This window comes from Crocodylus siamensis, chromosome 3, assembly GCF_052110815.1.
Source record: "Crocodylus siamensis isolate JL-2025a chromosome 3, ASM5211081v1, whole genome shotgun sequence".
Taxonomy (NCBI): Eukaryota; Metazoa; Chordata; order Crocodylia; family Crocodylidae; genus Crocodylus; species Crocodylus siamensis.
The window spans coordinates 147,899,202-147,915,478 of NC_143397.1; the positions used below are offsets into that span (position 1 = coordinate 147,899,202).

Consider the following 16,277-nt stretch of genomic DNA (forward strand, 5'->3'; position numbering starts at 1 on the left):
GGTGTCAGATACATTAAGTTCCATCTTTACAGTGCTACAAGCATATCGGGTATCGGGTCATAGGAGGCTTTGGGGATGAACTCTTCTATCTCTCCAGGATACAAAAGAGATCCCAAATAAGAACACTTTGAAGACACTTTGTCAGTGTCAAAGGATCATTTGATAGTATAAACAATACAGTAAAGAGCTCCAGAGCCTGGAAGCAAGAGGGGAACATTTTGAAACATGTGATGCAACTGGCTGTGGTAACATCAGTTATATAGTCATAGTCACCAGTCTAAACAGACAAATCTACATCCTGGGCTGCCTCAGAAGTATAATTAAATGGAGCCAAAGGGGTAGAGTTGCCTTTGCCCAACTACTCACTGATGTTGGCACTGTTAGGAGAGACTGAAACAGAAAAAGAAAGTGCCTTGTCCATGGTCATCCACATCAATGACAGAACTAAGGATAGAATCCAGAGCCCCCAGTCCCACTGCCACGCTAGCCCTGTCAGCAGCAGATTCTCCCATGTACGTCTTTTGGCTTTATATTACAAAATCATTTCCTTTCAGAATTAGCTGCCCAGTGTACAAGTGAATATATGGAAGTATAATAAAACCTTTTTCTGTCTTGTTTTCACTAAAGGGATCAGAGATGCTCTGTTTACCAGGGCACCTCTTGGGGTAACAAGGAACAATGGTCACAAACTGACAGAGAGCAGATTTAGGCTCGATATCAGGAAAATCTTCCTCACAGTAAGGGTGGCCAAAATTTGGAATGGGCTTCCAGAGGAGGTGGTGCTCTCCCCTATCTTGGGAGGCTTTTTAAGAGAAGGCTGGATAGGCATCTGGCTGGGGTCAACTGACTCCAGCACACTTTCCTGCCTAGGCAGGGAGTCAGACTCAATGATCTGTTGAGGTCCCTTCTGACCCTAGCATCTATGAATCTATGAAATCCACCCTAGGTTCCTTTTGACCTTCATAAAGAAGTCCAAAAGCTTAACATAGTGGTAATTGACCAGGATGTGGCTAGAGATGCCTTCTTCCTGCAGCCTTTCCTGATCCAACCCCACACACTTCTGGAGGCACACCTGGCAGGTGGAACTATTATATGGCCCTCCATTTCTGAGAAAAGACTGTGGGATCAAACCCGGAAGGGCTGTGGCAAGAGTGCATGCTCCAGTGGAAACCCTTTGCACTGCCTGGCCACAGGGCTGCTCTCGCTGCTAAGGCATGGATTCTGTGGTGGTGGGAAGTGATTTTGGCACCCTACTTAACTTGGCACATGGGATTGGTGCCCCACTCACCCACTCCTAGGTTTGCTACTGACTAGTAATATAAAACAAACCAGCAGCACTTTATTCCCTAAAATAAGTATGTTTAACCATCTCTTTAAACACTGCTCTCTTTCAACAGACAATTTAAAAGGCCTTACACTGTATTTATGAAACTTTGTTTCTTCTAGTTTTTGGTTATTCTCTACTTTCCTTATTTCCAAACATAAATCACTGTGTGCACAACCATTTTCCAATTTTGTGAGCCACCTTTCCCTAAGGTTACAAACCCAACTACAAAGCTGGACAATTCCTTGTCCATTAACAAGAGTTGGGGGCTCACCTTGCCTGCATCAAGCTTAAAGATTTATTATTACCATTAGCAATAATCAAGTTATCACATTTATTACAGTAGTGCCTACAGGCTACCATGAATGGGGCTTCATTCTGCCAGGCACTGTAAAAAAGCCTGTAAGTTTAAAAAATAACACTTGAACATGAATGCTGTTTACATGATGACATATTAGCTAAGCACAGTGTATTCAGATTTTAGAATTCAGATTTCAGAATTCAAATTGTAGGAAATATCAAACTGGGGGGTGTATCTGCTTCCAGGAAGTGGTTTCTGCCACACATGATCTTGTGCTCTCTCTCCATTAGGTAACAACTACATCCCTGAAGCTAGGGTTTTTTGGTAGTGTCTTTTATGAAGCCAACTGTATAGTTGGAAGAGGTGAAACAAAGCTCTCAGCCACAAAGTGTCCTTGCTCAAATCTAATGGCTATTTACTTTATCACTTTTAGGATTTACTCCTGCAATAGATAGGCAGTCAGAACTTCTGGATACCTCAGTAAAAGTTTCTTCAGGCAAGCACCAGAGTTTGGTTCATAAGTGTCCAAAACATATACTGCAAACTTCAAATACCCTATCAAAACCACATTCTTCAATATAATTTGCAGCACCCAGATTTCAGTGATCCCACATTTCATTGGACAGCTAGTTAAAGAAGTGCTCTGTAATCATACAGAAGAAGCCATTCAGGATATTCCCAGGTGAGTCCAATTAATTAGTTGTTTCTGTAAGCTGATGAAACCATTAATTTTGATCCAAGCTCGCAGAAGGCCACCATGTTATTGTATGCAATTCAAGCTCCAGGCCCCTGAGGAAATAAGCAGCCTGACAGATGTTAAGGGCTCATTTATTATTCACGGGATTGTATTTCTGCCAATGACAGACACCACGGCATCAGCCTGCAAGTCTGTCTTTTAGGTTAGTCTAAACAAAGAGCTATCCATATTTCTGGCAACCCTCCTTGCTCTATCTAGAAAACAAGATAGCACTACTCTTAAATAAGCAAATTCTTAAGGAGTCCAAGACCAGGCCAACTTGGGCAAAAGCATTATAGTTTTCTTTTTTATTCCTCAACAATAACAAAATAAAAGCCCACACTGATTTTGCTCTGTTTATTAAAATTAGATGCATCTCCTATTAAAGGCAAAAGGCAAAACAATGTTACCTTTGCTAGTTAAGCCCACAGAAATCAGAAAGTGGAAAATATTAAGGTTTGCAGAACACAGTTAGATCTCACTCAAACCCCATGCAAAGATTTAAATGTGGTAGGTATAGCAGGAGATTCAGTAATGGGCAGTGCTGCACACTGTGGTTCAGGTGGAGAAGCAGATCCAAGGAAGCATTTGGATGTTCCAAGTTACATGCCCCAAAGCCTGACTTTCAGGTAACCTTCACTAAGGTGCTGAAGCTCCTTATACAGCAAAGGGGGCAAATTAAGCAATTCCAGAGAGCAAACCAATCACCCTGTGAGCACAGAGCTGCCTAAAACTAACCAATAGGAAATGCTATGCCCTGGGGCTGTCCAATTTCTAAATGGCTTGGCGCCAAGCACCCCACATGCCACACCAGTAGAGGTTGCAAACCCATGGGCTACATCAGGGTGATGCAGCCCCCATGCCATACAGAAGCCCCTGCTACACCACACTGGCACCTCCCCCACCCCACCACCACTGCACTATGTGCCTCCAGGCTTACCCTCAGCTCCCCCATGTGGACTGGGACTACACTGGCCTGCTCCCTGGGATGGGGTAATTCTGAGCCTGCATTGCAGGACTGCAAACTTCTAGAGAACTTCCAGTTCAAGCAGGAAGGCACCTAGCAAATATAGTCATCATCTGAGCAGGGATGGTTAGGACCGTAATTTTGGACTTATGTGCCTGAAGCCCACCTAGGTCCTGTTTGCTGCACCTAAGCCCTTCTTTGAAACTGGTCCTCAGTCTAATAGGTATTGCATAACATGGGAAACAGAAAGAGCTGGTCTTTGGCATACCCCACCATACAATGGGAACAGACTTCTGCATTATCTCTTTGGGTTCTCTTCTCCCCCAGTAAAAATTTGTTTTGTGTTGGCAAATGTGGAAAGGGAAGCACCTCTGCCCTCTTTGGGCATAACTGCAATTATGCCTGACCCTGGTTGAAAGGGGAAAGGGAAGAGAAAATTGCACTCAAACCTACAATGTGCACATGCTCAAGAAAGAGGCAAAATCTGGTCCTGCATACATCACATAGGCGTAGGAGAAAAAAGGAAATTTAAACAACAGAAGTAAACCCTCCCTGAACTGCAACTGAGTTGTGCAAAACAGTAGTGTTTTAAAATCACCTCCAAGCTAGACATACAAACAGCTTCTCTACAGCACTCCCATACCCAATGCACAACATGTAGCACAAGAGATCCTTAGCACTTACAGACTATGCTCAGGAGTGCTGCTCTGAAGAACTGCAATATATACATATACTAAACCCAGACACATATAAAATGTAGCTGCCTTATAATGGAGTGTGTCAATAGACACCCAAGACAGGGCTTGGTGACATACAGGCAGCACTTAAGCCAGTTAAGTGGTGGCCATTTCAGCCTTTAATGCAAACAGTGTAGATGACATGCTTCATTATAGTGCAATCCAGAGGCAATGCAGATTTGCTCCCAGGGCGTGTCAACCCTGAAGTTTGCTGCAGTCTGCTGAGATACCGAAGCTAGCTTTAAAACAAGCTAGTATTCAAATACTGGAAGCAAAAGCCTGGACCTTAGTGTAGATTTAATTATCCCAAAAAGCACATATAAAGCTAGCTTGGGGTTTGTTTCACTACACTCCCATCTGCAGTATGGAAATACACCTAAGGCCTCACAGCCCCATGAGAAGGATTGGGCTATACAGACCTTCTGTTACACTGTTTTCTATGACCAGAGTCTTAAGAGTTACCATTTTATATTAATTTAACCAACTTTTGTCTAGCCAAAGCTATGCCAGGCATAGATCTGAAGAGGTGTGTTTTCTAGGTGAACACCACACTTTAGATACACATAGATATTCATGAATAAGAAGCCAGGAACTCAGGTGATGTACTTCAGTGTAGGAAAAAAAGTCAATGGAGCTATGCCAAATTGCACCAGCTGAAGGTCTGATTCTATGTTTAATTAAAAAGTACTTTAACATGCTTCATATTCCCCATGTCGGAGCTACCATGACGACACACTGTCTGGAGTTGTTTGACCCCCTTGGGCTATGAAGTTACATATTAATCCAAGTCAGGTCTGTGGTGAATATTTCTGCTTATTTTGAAATACCAAAAGAGCCTACGCCTTTTATATTCTTTCAGTTTCATTAGCCAAATTCTCAGTAGCTGTAAATCAGTATAGTTCTATTAACTTCAATGAAAGTACTCTGATTTACACCTGCTGAAAATCTGACATTGGTATACTAATTTTTTCTCAACTGTGCATCTTAAATGGGCTGTTGCAAGGCAGTTTCCACCTGTCCCCTGACAAAAAGCTGCCTAGAGAAGAATCCCTGTTTCATGGTAGAGTCCTATCTTGTGCTGCTACGTGGCACATAGCAGGACTGCTGAATATTTAGGACACAGTCCAAATGTTCTATATCCCATTTAAATTGCAAAAGGATTTTAGATACGTCAGATACATTCAATTATTCAAACTGAAATGTATCACACAATAGGGACTAGCTCCAGTAGGGTGTCTCAAATGCCCACAAGCTCCATGAATTTTATTCACAACAATATTATTTCCATTCACAAAAACATTATTTCCAATAGGCCCATTTATCCTAATAATAAATGCATTCAGAAGAAACAATGCCACCTACTAACTCTGTAAAATGACTACCTTGCATTTTTCAGAGGACTCCCATCCAGTCACTAATCCAAACTCAGCTTACCTTCTGAGATCTCTTTTTAGACCACAGTAATCATAGCCTCAAACATTTGCAGAAAATTGACCATGGATCCTCCCAAGTCTAGATCTGGCAGCCAACTTTTATCTTAGTTCCATTCTGAGACTTAGTTTAAGAGAACATTTAGGCTTTTAGAAGACTCCAAGAGACCCGCGTACCTATATCTTGTTGATTTTCCGAAGGAGTTGGGGTGCCTATCTTCCCTAGGCCCCTTGAAACCTACACAGCTAGAATGTGAATTCATTTCTAAGTGGGATAAGTAAAAGTGACTGTGATTCCCTAACAGAATTCCACACATCATTTCTGATACTAGTTTAAATGTTCATAAAATTTACCCAAATGTACACAAAATACACACAACACACAGTAGTATCTAATACATGTACTTACATCTTCCACTGTTGGCTGATGGCAAAAGAAACCAAAAAAAGCATGTTTAGCAATTAAATCATTACATCAAATGAACTTACATTTCATACTACTAGACAATATTTCCACATGAAAACCCATGTAAGTTTTGCTTGTTTAACGAAGAAGTTAACTCAAAGTAAGAAATTAAAGATATGGCTCTACCACTCAACTGGTCATGCCAATAAATGCTACATTACTCAACCCACCCCAACACTTAAACTACAAAGAGTGCAGCTACCTTAATGCAGCACTGTGGGTAGACTAGTTGGCCTCTCAGCAGAATGTATTAGCCTTGGTGCAGTACTACGCAAATGCGGCTATTCACATGTTTGTGCATGGGATTGTTGAAGGGAGTGAGACAGACCTACCCAAAGTTTAATTCTAACATTACATGTATTTTCTCAAATGCTGTAAGTGAATTTAGCATTCGTGAAACCAAGACATTGGCTTAAGCAATACTTGGAACATGAAGACCACAAATGTGTAACACTGTAAATACAACATGAGCAGGAAGCCTCAACATGGAATCATCACCGAGTGTAGCTGCTGAGCTGCAGACTTCCAGTAACACAGCAAAAGTGTCTGTTACATTAGCTTGGGACTCTCAGACACACTTTTACTTTTTCTTTATGAGCATGTCAAACACTAAAAAGTAAAGAAAGAAGTACCTAAAAGTATAATTTGAAGCAACAGGAGAAGCTGGCCCCAGCTGGATCAGAACTGTGCTTACTATGGATCTTGAAGCTTAAAGGGTTGTGTTGCTCTGGCCAGAATCATACAGACCAAAGTTGTAGCAAATAGCATTTCTTTTTCTTGTCTGGGATAGTTAACATACACAATGATTGTCAGTCAGCTACATTTATAGTTTTGGAATCTATTAGCCCTGGCAGACATTACAGTTATGGCACAATTAATGTGCTAACCATGCCATAATTTGCAACACACCATAGTTCAGCCAATTTCCTGCTGTATGGATGGTTTGTATAGCACCTTAAATTGAATGTATGTCATGTGTCTCCAGACCCAGGGCTATCCCCACCTATGCCGATGACCAGGTCATTGTCAGCCTTGGCCCAGGGCAGCTGGGATGGCTCCAGGTCTGTAACTGGGCCCAGGGCTATCCTAGGCTGATGCTATAATCAGCCAATTGTCAGGATGACCCTGGAACAGTCCTGGACCTAGTTTCAGACCAGGGGCTGTTCTGGGTCTAATGCTGACAATCAGCTAACTGTTAGCATGCGCAAGGGCAGCCCCAGAACCTGCTTTGGTCCTTGCAGTGGTGCAATTGGGATCTGAGGAATTTTATGCCCCATCCCAGAAAATGTCTCACATAGCAAGACACACAGTTTTTGGAATGGGGCTTAACATTCCTCAGATCCTAATGGCACCATTATTATTAACATCTTCCGGAGACCTGAACGCTGTGCTTTACATCATCACTTTCCTCCCTCTCTTCCCCCTCTAAGGAGGAGGCACACCCATTATAAACATAAAACCCTAGACCAAGTCTAGCAACATATTTAAACTCCTTCCAAATTCATAGTATGCAAGATTTTGATCAACCCCATCATCTCTAAAAATTGCACAGCTGATTAAACATTATTTTCATTGACTTCAGGGATAGCCCAGCCCACTAGCAGGACTGAGAAGGAGTGAACTGCTGGGATTGTTCCATATCCGATGCATCAGGAAGAATTACCAGAACTAAAACAAAAGGTGACTTATCTGCTTGAGAAGAGTTAAAAATAGAACAAAAACACTCTTCTCAGCTTGTCTTCTCCTTCCAGCATGCATCAAACATGCAAACATTTTTGAGCTGAAGTGCCAAAGTGTGGAAGTCTGGCAGCACCTCCACAGACTGCTGTGATGATAGAATTCAGTTAATCTGTAGCCAAGACATGGCATGACTACAAACTGGTTTGCTGCCTTTTCCACTCAAAGGCAGCATCTGTGTCTAAGGGGCTAAACAGAACAACTGCAAGATTTCTCCACATACCCACATGCATGTACAAAAGCACAGTGGTAGGCAGTATAAAAACTGGTCTCTGAGCCAGATGCTCAGCTATATAAATCCATTTAGCTTCATTAAATTTAGTGGGACTATTCTCATTTGTTAGTTAAAGATGTGGCCCTCTGATACTGTCTATTAATATGTACCTAAAAAGACTCTAAAAATCTCACTCATTACTCATGTTACGTTATGGCTAATCCTTTGAAATTTGAAAGATTTCAACACATGTTGCATACCAAACTTATCAGCTCATGTAATGGGCTGATGACTTGGCCAGCTTGTCACAATGTCCTATTTGTTAATCAGTGTGCCCAGGAAAACTGAGGACAAATATTTACATTCCCTTAGGGTAGAGCCAGGGTCAAGGGAGCAAAACCCCATTAATTCACAGCATCCTGCAGGTTCAAAGCTTGTGACATAAAAGCAAAGAATGTTCAAGGTCTGATGATCAAAAGCCCATTAAAAAGATAACAGCCACCTCCACATAAAAAAGGAAAAAGCAGTCACAGGAAACATTTATTTTTACCTCCTGTACAAGAGCTCTTTTTGAACACTTACTTTAGGTATAGAGACCTACATGTTTTGTGTCGTTCTTGTGACCTGAACCAGTAACTGAGTTCCCAATAAACCAGGTTTGTGGATGCTTTGCATCACAGGATGGTGAAAAATAATGATAAGGTTTGGCCATAATTTCTTTATCTCCAGGTCTTCAAATAGTGGCCTATTCTTAGTGTCACAGAAGTAAAGCAAAGCCAGGGGACTTTATAGCTATTCATTGCATTAAAACACATGTACCAATTCTGGGTCAGAATTACTTCACTGGGTTCTCCTGTTTCCCTGGATAGTCTGCTGTACATGGAAACTCATTTCCTCTCAACCAGTGCAGCCCACATTGGGCAAATATGAGCATCAAGCCAAAACAATATGCCACAATTCAGCAAACCTTCCAGCAAGCAACCCTATAAAGTCCAAAGTATTTAAAGCTGACCTCCCTAGGTACAACAATGTCTCTTGCCTATTTCCAAGGTAAAGTCAATGCCATTCCATTGCAGCTGCCACTGTCAGTATAGGAGGATTATAGCTTACCCCCCACCCTCTCTGCCTCAGAGGATGAATCTGGCCCATAAATGTAAGTCCTGGAAGGAATAAATCTGTTACACTCAACATGTACCTTTGAAATTCTTGGGTCAGGGATTACAGACTAGGTCTGCTTTATTGGCTTCAATTAAAGGATGCTGATCTTCATCAATTTAGGCTCTGTTTTTGTGCTCCAGTGTCTTATTCAGCATCACATTCATGGGGGATACTTATACAGTAGTCTAGCTAATCCCTTGGTAAGGGAAATAACATCAGCATAGAATTCATAATCTCCTCAGATGTTGTGGGCTGTGCTACAAAACCACAGTGGTAGGCAGTATAAAAACTGATCTCTGAGCCAGATGCTCAGCTATACAAATCCATTTAGCTTCATTAAATTTAGAGGGACTGTTTTCATTTATGTTAGTTAACTATGTGGCTCTCTGATACTGCCTATTAATACATAGCTAAAAAGGCACCGTCATCTCTCTCATCATTCATGTTACATATACAGTGTCCGATACGAGGAAGAGACAGAAGGAATGTAGCCATTTCTCTCAGATTCTTCTCCTTCTAGATGAATGGGCTGGCTGTAGGAACAAAGCTGATCTGATACCTCATTCTTTTCAACATAAAACATTCTTAGGCATGAGTTTTCTCCATCCCAGCCCCACTCCTCTAGCAAAACCTAAAGAAAAAACAGCAGAATTGGGTATAAAAAGATCATCCCATGGCAGGAACCTAATTGCTTTGGGAAAGCTTATTATACAGCTCTGTTCTGGATAAAAGAAATAGACCTATTCCAATCACTAGGTACCACCTTTCCACTATTTAATTACCTGTTTACAGACATAGATAACTGGACCTATCTGACAGACTTCATTCAAGCAAAGCTACAACTAAGGTTTAATTCAGTCACTGACACAGATTGGCCAATTCTCACTATTTTACCACATCACGATATTTGGTATGTTTCTTAGAGCTGCAGAAAAGAAGCCTTAAAATGAGAACCAGAAAGGCAAGTTCACAGGCACTATTTTTTAACCTCTTAAGTTTTAATCCAATGTCATTTTTGTGACCGATTCATGATTTTTGAACGTTCAAGAAAGGCATTACTGCTTAGCATAAAGTTTAGAATTTATGTAGCAATCTGGAGTTTCACCTTTCCAAAATTGCAGTTTGACCCCAAAATGGAACTGAAGTCATCTTATTTGAAAAAAAAGAGACAGCCTTGTTATTTGCTCAAAAACGACTGATGTGTTGACTTCATATCAATCTCAATACAAAACCTATAACCTCCATGGGCCTGATTCAAAGCCCATGCAAGTGAAGGGGAATCTTTTAGTGGGCTTTGAATCAGTCCATAAGTAAACCACATGCAATTATAAAAAATTAAGATACATACACTGCCATATGCTGCTTCTGATTAGATTTCTAAAACCCATAATTCCAATTAGTGGTATGTGCATGTGGTTTAAACCCACAGACACTGCTTATGTTTTCACAGGTTGTCTGGTCAATTCCACTTGATTCCTCCTGGTACTAGTTTGATTAGCAACACTCAGAAGAGTAACTGTTTTGTATGGCTTGTTGTGCTAATTATGTTACCAAGATACTAACTACCAAACAATGCCATACAAAATTTAACTTTAAAAAGATGCTGCTCCAGAGATTCAAGACATATATCAAATGTTTTATTTGCAAGTTTCACATAATGCGAGTACAAAGTTAATTCAAAACCTCAGCGTGTGCATTCTTATATTCTGATAATTTCATCCTGTGGATTATAGCAAGGGTAGTATCAATTCCATTCTGTATATGATAAGCAAAGCATGATTTGTAATGAAGTTTAAGTGTATCCAGCATCACATAATAAGGAATGTCTTAACTTGGCTCCAGAGACAAATTTTGTAAGAAACTGAATTTTTTAAGATATGGAGAAATGAGAAACAGTTAAAGAGACTTTATCTGTCACATTTAAATGAAAATATGGATGAGCATTGTACATAAAGTGAAATTGTTTCCAGACATATGGAAGTATTATGTGCATGGCATTGTTATAGCAACAAAATTGTGATTGCTTATTCCTGATGTAGGGACCATGATTTAGGTTTTAGTTATCTTGGGTCAAAATTTGTTAGAAGGGCCTGAACTTATTGCCCGTCTTAGCATCTGCCCAGAGATTGACTTGTAAGCATGCTCAATAAGAACCCGCATTCTGATGGGAAGAGCATAAGGGACAAACGAGCATGTTTGTGTGACTGACAGATCAAGTGCTGTGTGTGGCATGAAGTGCCGTCCGCAAAGGAATAGTAGCGTGCGCTCAAGGGTATGGTTGGATGGTTGGTGATTGACAGATGTGGGGTGATCTGTCTGTATAAGAGTCCTGACTCAGCAAGCTGGGGGCTCAAGCAGAATTGAATGGGATGGTGAGTGTGCTCAGGTGGGGTGCTTGAGTATGTGCCCGAACCAGCATGTTCCCTGCAGAGTGAACGCTGCAGTGTGTGGTCTGGTTGTCATCTTTAAAGGAGAGTCCAGAAAGCACCTTGCCTCTCATCTTGTCCCTGATGGTGTGTCCTTGTAAGTTCGCTCGTGTGTGGCAGGGATGGGTGGTTGTTTGGACCAAATAATTGAGAGCAAGGAAGGGCCAAGTGAGTGGCCAACATCTCCTCTCCTTTGTGTCTGAGATGGTTTGTGTCAGGGTGGTGTCTACACGTCTGCTGCCGCAAATGCATAGAGAAAGTGCATAAGCTCTCTATTGCCACCTATTTGTATATGGTATAGTATTGGGTCCTTGCTTGTTGGTGCACTTTGAGTGTGTGTATATATGTGCTCCAGGAGAAGGGGGTGGGATGCTTTTAATTAGAGCACCTCCAAGAGCCACTCTAATTAAAATGTCCAGAGCATCTCATGTATTAGCATCCCAGTATTTCAAAATGGTGGCAGGGGCACTTTAGATAAAGCTTACCAGATGAGCTTTTGATAAAAGTGCCCTTGCCACATTTTGAAGTGCAGGAATGCTGATACATGAGATGCTGGAGGCTGCTGGAGTGTGGTAATTACCACGCTCTAGCACAGCGGTCTCCAAACTTTTTTGATCGCACACACCTATATTAGAAATTCTAATGTTTTCTTCCTGCACCCCAGTGGATTGTCTTGTGCATCCCACTTGGGAGACCACTGCTCTAGCAGACTCAATTAATCGAGTTTGCTCCAACGCACTGTAATTACAGCATGTCGGAACAGCCTCCCTGCTTGTGTATGGGCACGCTTTGTATTGTAGCTTGTTTTATATAGTCATTGATTTGTTTACTGTTATTTTGTTAATACATTATTGGCCACTTTGAACCTCAGAAAAATCTTCTTAAAGAGGATTAGCATGGGCTGAAAATGGCCTAACCCCAGCTTTTATGATACAGTGCATTCAGGACACAATGGAAAACAGGTTAGTCCAGCAGTTTCTCACCTGTTTCCATGAGCTATCCTCCATCTTCTCTCCTCTGCTGAGGACCTGAAAATTAAATCTTTATGATCAGCAACTGAAAATATAAGAAACAAATCTATACTTGGCCTACCATAACAGCAACTTGCCCCCCACTGTTTGGGCATAGATATTATTTGTCAAGTAAATTTTAATTTAATATTTTAGTCAGCATGAAGAGCATACGGGGATTTTTCAATACATGTTTATATGGAAAAGATGCATAACCATGTGAAAACAAGAGGTCTACTCCAGCATTTAAAACCTTTTTTTCATTTTAATTCAACAAACTCATGAATTCTGGTATCTACAAATTGAACCAGTTACAACCTCATGAACATCTAAAAGACCCAGTGGGATCGAAATGTTTCAGTAGGAACTTAGCTGAAACTCAGACAAGGACTAGGTGCCTAAAGTACTAGATAGAGATTCACACTGGCGAGGAGCCAGCCTCCTAAAATCTCATTACATGCCTAAATCCAGTACATATCTCCTTTTGGGACTACCAGCATCCCCAGGAAACTACATTTAGGAGTTCACGCCTGCGCAGAAACAACCTTCTGCACTCGCTTCAGCAACTGCCCCCAACCTCCAGAGCAATTCAAATTGGCCTCATGAGGCAGTCAAACTCTGGTTGAGTCCCTGGGAAGGGCCAGAAACACACAGTTAACTCACACCGACTGCACTGAGTTCAGTTCAAAGCCAGACTGCCCACCTTCTGCCCAGTGACAGAGTATTTAAACACATTTGCCCAGGACGTGGGTCCTACACCCCTCACACCCTGACAAGCTTTGAACTTCCCAAGAGACTGCCATAATCCATGAGTTGTAAAATAGGATAGTTAGAGAGCCCTCATCTCTCCGATAAAAGCTGGGGCACTGAGCAGAGAAGAATGCAAAAGTCATGGAGCGAGAAGGAAAACAAGTAACAGGGACTCCAGTTCTGAAACCTAATGGTTAAGGGACTCTGCTGAAATGAAGACGTCCTCAGTTCTAGTTTCTGCTTTTCAACTTATTTCTGTTTTTAACTAATAACTGCATAATGCAAGATGCATAAACAGTAGGGAAGTAGGAACAAAAACCCAGGACTCCCATCTCCAGGGTGTGCTCTAACCACGAAGCCAACTCCCTCCTGCTTGCTCAGAGCACTTTTAAGGCATTTTACATTAGACAGTCATTATCTGAAAACAGAAAGAAGCCCGATAGCAATAATCAGAACCCAGGCTTTCACTCTTCCAAGGGAGTCCCGTAACTAGAGACAGACCCTACCTGGACTGGTCTCCTTCTGGCTCTAAGTCTGTTGTCTGCTCAGTGGCCAAGCTTCACCATAGGGATGGGAGCAGGAGTGATTATCTTCATCTTATATGCTAGGCTGGGGTTGAGGACACTCTCATGCTATATGGTATATGTATGTTTAAATCCTCACAGGGCAAGGAGAGCCAAGAACACAGTCCCACCCCCATTTCCTGGATGAACGCTATAACCACTAGCCTATTGAGCAGAAGGTGAGCAGGAAGCAGCACCACCACCACCATTACTGATTTGCCTACCTTTGGAAACTCAATAGGCAGCAACCTCCAACCCACTACTGCTAAGCACTGGAAATTACTAGTGAACAAGGATATATAATACTTAAACTTTCATGTTTCTCACTGACTACTCCTCAGTGCCTTCATACTTTTGGACTTGCTTTCTGGAATGAGTACTGCTCCACATTCTCCCCTCTAGAGAGACTCATACACTTTATCATTCTTAGGCACCTCTGAAGTCTCTCCATTAATTGTGGAGGTATTAATGGCACCTAACCAGGTCATTTAGTATCTACTTCCTGGAGCAGGCACTCCAAGGTTAATGGAGGGTAGTGCCAAAAGTTCAAATGCATTCTGAGACATGCACTATTATCTAGTCTTGAAGATTCATCCACAAGGCTGAAACACATAGGTCCAGAGAACTAATTGTCAAACTTGATGCAGCTCTTAATGATGCTAAAATTGTAAGTCACTACATACACAAGAAAAAAAAGGAAACAGAGAATGATAACCAACCTCTGATATGCTTTTACACATACTTTCTTAAATATGTTTCAGAGAGACTTCCAATGGAAATTTATCAAATTCTTTTTCTACACCCAGGAATTGACATACTAACCACCACAAAACACATCATGTGGAGCTACCTACTGTCCCAAACATTCTGATCATGCGTGAAAGCCCACAGAAATTCTTTGACATACATTTCAATAAAAATCTCAAACTGCTTTGGTCTAATGTACACACCTTCAAAAAGTGTTACATGTTCAAAATGTTAACAACAGCTGGAAGAAACTGCACAACTGTGCAATGCTGACAAAAAGGAACCCAGAACTAAGTATGACAACAGAAAATACAAGAAATTAAAAGATTATAACAAACTGTAGATAGCATCTGACAGTGCAAAAACCTCTTGAAAGATCACCGGGCTCTAAACAATAATATCCTTATGCTATAAAATAAACATAGGAGAAATGGTGAAAACTCACTGTTAAGACTACAATATTGTACCCAGGCAGGCAGGACATGATCCTGCCATCTACCTAACAATACCTGGGAAGAATGACTTCAACCAAAACACACACCTGCCTGTAACATAAATAACTCCTACAGTAAGTGTCTGTGTACCTTACAGCACAATAGACAAGAACAAATAATAATCTTTTATGAACTGCTCAGACACCAAACTAGATATTACAATGCCATACCAAAAATCTACTCCTACCTCTTTACATACTTATATATATTGAGCTATAATTTTCTTAACTTGTAAAAAGCTTTTAAAAAAAAAAAGAAAAAAAGATCCTGTAATAAAGTAAAATAATGACAGCAACAACAAAGAAAACAGCAACTCAAAGAAATACTTTCATTCCAGCTTGCTACGTGGTCACCTGGAAATCTAAGCCAAAAACCAATCACTGAGTCAGACAACTGAAGGTTGTTGCTATTTAGGAAAAAACTGTCTGCTAGCATCCAAGGACAAATATAACACTAGAACCAATGAGCTTTATTAGAGGACTAGAAAATAAAACAGAGACTAGCTCATGCCACACAGACACGATAACATTAATTTGCACTTCTTACTATTGGAAGACTGGTGCTTTAGTATTACAGTATACTTGCTATTATTTAGATAAGGGTTTGTGATTTGTTGCTCTTATGATAACACTGTAAAAGTTTGCATACTTCATCATGTTCAAACCACTGTTATCTGTAAAGTATCTGCTTTCTTCAAATGAATAAATTTCTCAGAGTCAAACAGAATTCTGAAGAAATTATTGCCCATAGGAATTATAAGGAATAAAGTCCAAATTGCCCTTAAGCAATTCAACTGCAAAGCCAGTCCAAGGGCAACTAAAATCCATCTGTGCACATGAACATGAGAAAACCATCTATATCACAGATACCACATAAGAAACATAAATGTTTATAATTTATAACAGAAAAAATAATGTTCTTTGCCTTTTACAAACAATAAAGCTTTCTTTACATATTTTTTAAAAAAATGATAGCCCATGTTCTCTCCAGAGATGTATTAGATAATTAAGCATATCATTTGAGATGTATGTATACTGTGGATCTCTGCTATAGTACTTTCCCCCCACAAGTAGCATAGTAGTAGGAATACGTAGAGAAAGATTTTCTTTGGTAGCAAAAAGGCCACAGAAGGGCCTGCCAATGTCATTCAGAGTAGCCCATAAACTGGCTACTCTACACTCAAGCTGGCATGCCTGCAACTGTTTCTTTTTGCCTTC

General features: G+C 40.8%; 1 protein-coding gene across 2 annotated transcripts in view; it reads right to left on the minus strand.

Annotated features, from left to right (window-relative positions):
- DCDC2 (doublecortin domain containing 2) overlaps nucleotides 1-16,277 on the minus strand; it is a 94,390-nt gene that overhangs the window by 65,409 nt on the left and 12,704 nt on the right. The window contains exon 3 of one of the 2 annotated variants that reach the window (XM_090039480.1): nucleotides 12,480-12,524. The exons of the other annotated variant lie outside the window; for it this stretch is intronic. Within the exon in view, the coding sequence (XP_089895606.1) occupies nucleotides 12,480-12,524 (45 nt within the window). The remainder of the gene's footprint in view (nucleotides 1-12,479; nucleotides 12,525-16,277) is intronic. 2 annotated transcript variants of the gene reach the window in all.